We start from the raw sequence: 2,996 nt of genomic DNA, 5'->3' as shown, positions 1-2,996 counted from the left end.
TTAATAATAATCCTATCTGATCGAAGCACAATATAAAAGTTTAGGTCCAGTAGTGTTTGGCTAATGGAACGGCTTCATGTTTGCTAATTAGACTTTTTGGAATAGATTCCATTCGTCCAGCTGGAATATCCTTTATTTTTTACAGTGAGAAAATCTGTAAAAGATCAAAACATATTTTGAATTTGCCTCAAATGAACCAATGGTGGACGATGAGCTAATGATAACAAATGTTATGTTAAGTATAATGCTTGGTATCATTTCAATAAAAATCTTTAAACTGGGTAAAATTACTTCACCGAAGGTGGAGGATCAGTTTAGACGGCTTTTTATCCACTTGATAATTTAAATAATTATTTTAAAATAAGTTCTTATGTGATTTAATACGTGTTTCCTTGTCCAGTATTAAATATTGTTTGATCTTAAACACCAATAGGGACCAAAAAGAAAAAAACTCTGAAGAAATGTAAAGGTCTTAACACTTTTTGACCATTCTCTACACACATTGAAAATTCCCATAACCCCGAACCTCACAAGCAAACACGATGAAACGTGAATGTGGAAAAGTCAGAGTATCAAAAACAGTTGTGGCCTCAAAAGTAGAAAACAGTGCATGAGTGTGATCAAGTAGCTTTTATTTGCCCCTCATTGGAAAGAGACCCTGCTCCATTAGCAGGGCATCATTAATTACAACCAATAAAATCCACACCAGAAGTTACTACATTTTTAATACAGTTTTTCAATCTTTTTTGTTTCATTTTATTTCAAAATTTCAGGCAAATCAAAGATTTATTTCATACGTTCCTTAAAACATGTTTTTATTTTTGTAACTTAATGTAAACATCAACGATATTAAACAAAAACAACCCACCCCAAATCAATCATGAGCACTACAGTGTCCACATTAAAAACATACATGCAGCCTACATTCACAAAGTACAGACAGACATTCCCAGGCATGATTCAAAGAAGTAGGAACTGTCACAAAGCCAAATTGGTGATATACTGGATGTAAAAAAAAAAGACAAAGAAGAGGAAAAAAATTTACATTCTCTCTAAGAAAGATTTCATTGGGTTCCAGATCCTCCAGAATTTGTCTGGCTTTTAATAAAGATCATGGGTCACTTTTTCGAATGATGCAATCGCACATATGTGATATCCACATATCAACTGTGATGCAGTCCATCCCAGTAGTATACAATTATTAGCCAGAAATAAGAGGATTACAAGCAAATGTTTATTATCTGCATTAGTGAGTACTGTTTACCAATGATCTCTTGTATCATCAGGTGAATCTCTTTCGTGGAAATTTGAATATATTTGCAAGACCAAAATAAATGAATAAATGTGCCCCTATGTATCTTGCATTTATGACAAAGATCTGAAGCATCAAGAAATTCCAAAAAAGTTAAAAGAACAATCAACTGGACTTTGTTTCCAAGTTTGAAGACGTTTCGCTTCCCATCCAGGAAGCTTTTTTCAATTCAAAATGTCAGAAACAGTGTTGAGTTCCAGGCTTTATAGAGTGGACCCAAACCAAGCCTTGTTTTGGCTTAGAAACATGCAAATTGAAGATGACAAGTGGGTCTTCCTCTTTGGAATGGGGTCGTTACTCAGCGAAACATCTTCAAACTTGGAAAAAAAAAGTCCAGTGGATTGTTTTTTTTAACTTTTTTGGAATGACTATGACCTGGATGACTGAGAATCCTCACCAGCAAGCATCAGGAAACATCCTCCGAAGGTAAAAAGGTGCATAATAAGTTTGGCAAAAAATTCCGTAAAAGTAAAAAAAAAAATCCACTGGACTTGGTTTCCAAGATTTGAAGACATTTCGCTTCCCGTCCAGGAAGCTTTTTCAATTCAAAATGTCAGAAACAGTGTTGAGTTCGAGGCTTTATAGAGTGAACCCAAACCAAGCCTTGTTTTGGCTTAGAAACATGCAAATTGAAGATGACAAGCGGGTCTTCCCCTTTGGAATGGGGTCGTAACTTAAAGCTTCCTGGATGGGAAGCCAAACGTCTTCAAACTTTTTCAGTTTTTTTACTTTTTTGGAATGACTATGACCTGGATGACAGAGAATTTTCACCAGCAAGCATTAGGAAACATCCTCCAAAGGTAAAAAGGTGCATAATGAGTTTGGTAGAAAAATTTCAAGTTCTGCTCTTGTATTGAAACCGAGGTGCAGTTGGGAACCCAATTACTAATTTCTTCCAATCTGCTGGATTGAACATCATATAAAACATTGTTTAAATATGCATGACCCCTGCTTGCTGTTTTTAGTTGATCCTCTATGCTTGTTTTACAAAACGTATACTAAGTTCTTATACTAACAAACACAAAACAAAATCATATGGAAGTTTTTGGAGGAGGCCTAAACCTGAGGTCAGTGGATTTAATATGACTTCATCTAACTCACATTGGGACTAAACTCTTGAGTTTGGGATTGACTTCCAGTGAATTCACTAGACTTTAGGCGCCTCATTCAAGCACTGATTACAAAAAAGGGAGCTCTATTTTGCTTTGTAGGAAACATTTTATTAGCAAAGAAGGAAATTATTTTTTGTGAAATTTGTTATGTATACTTAAAACACACCTGGATCTCTAGCTATGACGAAGTTTAGGCGACCAGTTTTCTAAGTGATGAACTCCTATCATCTCTTAGTACAATCCATTTTGTGTTATGGCATTTGGGGCGGTAAATGATATGCACAGACCTTGGTGATCTGGGTTGTGGTGGTGGTGCTGACAGTCTCAGAGGTGATGGTCTGGGCACTCAACAGCACTCCTGAATCCTTCTCTGCTAGGTTTTCCACAGGCTGTCGGAAAAATGCATCAAATTGTTATTTTCTCAGTACCAACATACTGATCTCATATAGTTAAACTGATCTCTATAGTTTGAGCACTGACCTCAAAACTATGCATATTCCCTAATTGTTTTGAAAGTTAGTTCAAATGTATAATTTTACTTATCAATAGGGATGCACGATATTGGGATTTTG

General features: G+C 35.6%; 1 protein-coding gene across 1 annotated transcript in view; it reads right to left on the bottom strand.

The window, feature by feature from the left end:
- The window catches only part of epb41 (erythrocyte membrane protein band 4.1), an 80,512-nt gene that overhangs the window by 16,280 nt on the left and 61,236 nt on the right, over nt 1–2,996 (bottom strand). The window contains exon 17 of the mRNA XM_015379844.1: nt 2,712–2,813. Within this exon, the coding sequence (XP_015235330.1) occupies nt 2,712–2,813 (102 nt within the window). The remainder of the gene's footprint in view (nt 1–2,711; nt 2,814–2,996) is intronic.

This window comes from Cyprinodon variegatus, unplaced genomic scaffold (assembly GCF_000732505.1).
Source record: "Cyprinodon variegatus isolate N-32 unplaced genomic scaffold, C_variegatus-1.0 Scaffold201, whole genome shotgun sequence".
Classification (NCBI taxonomy): domain Eukaryota; kingdom Metazoa; phylum Chordata; class Actinopteri; order Cyprinodontiformes; family Cyprinodontidae; genus Cyprinodon; species Cyprinodon variegatus.
This window is presented reverse-complemented; position numbering and strand designations above follow the sequence as displayed.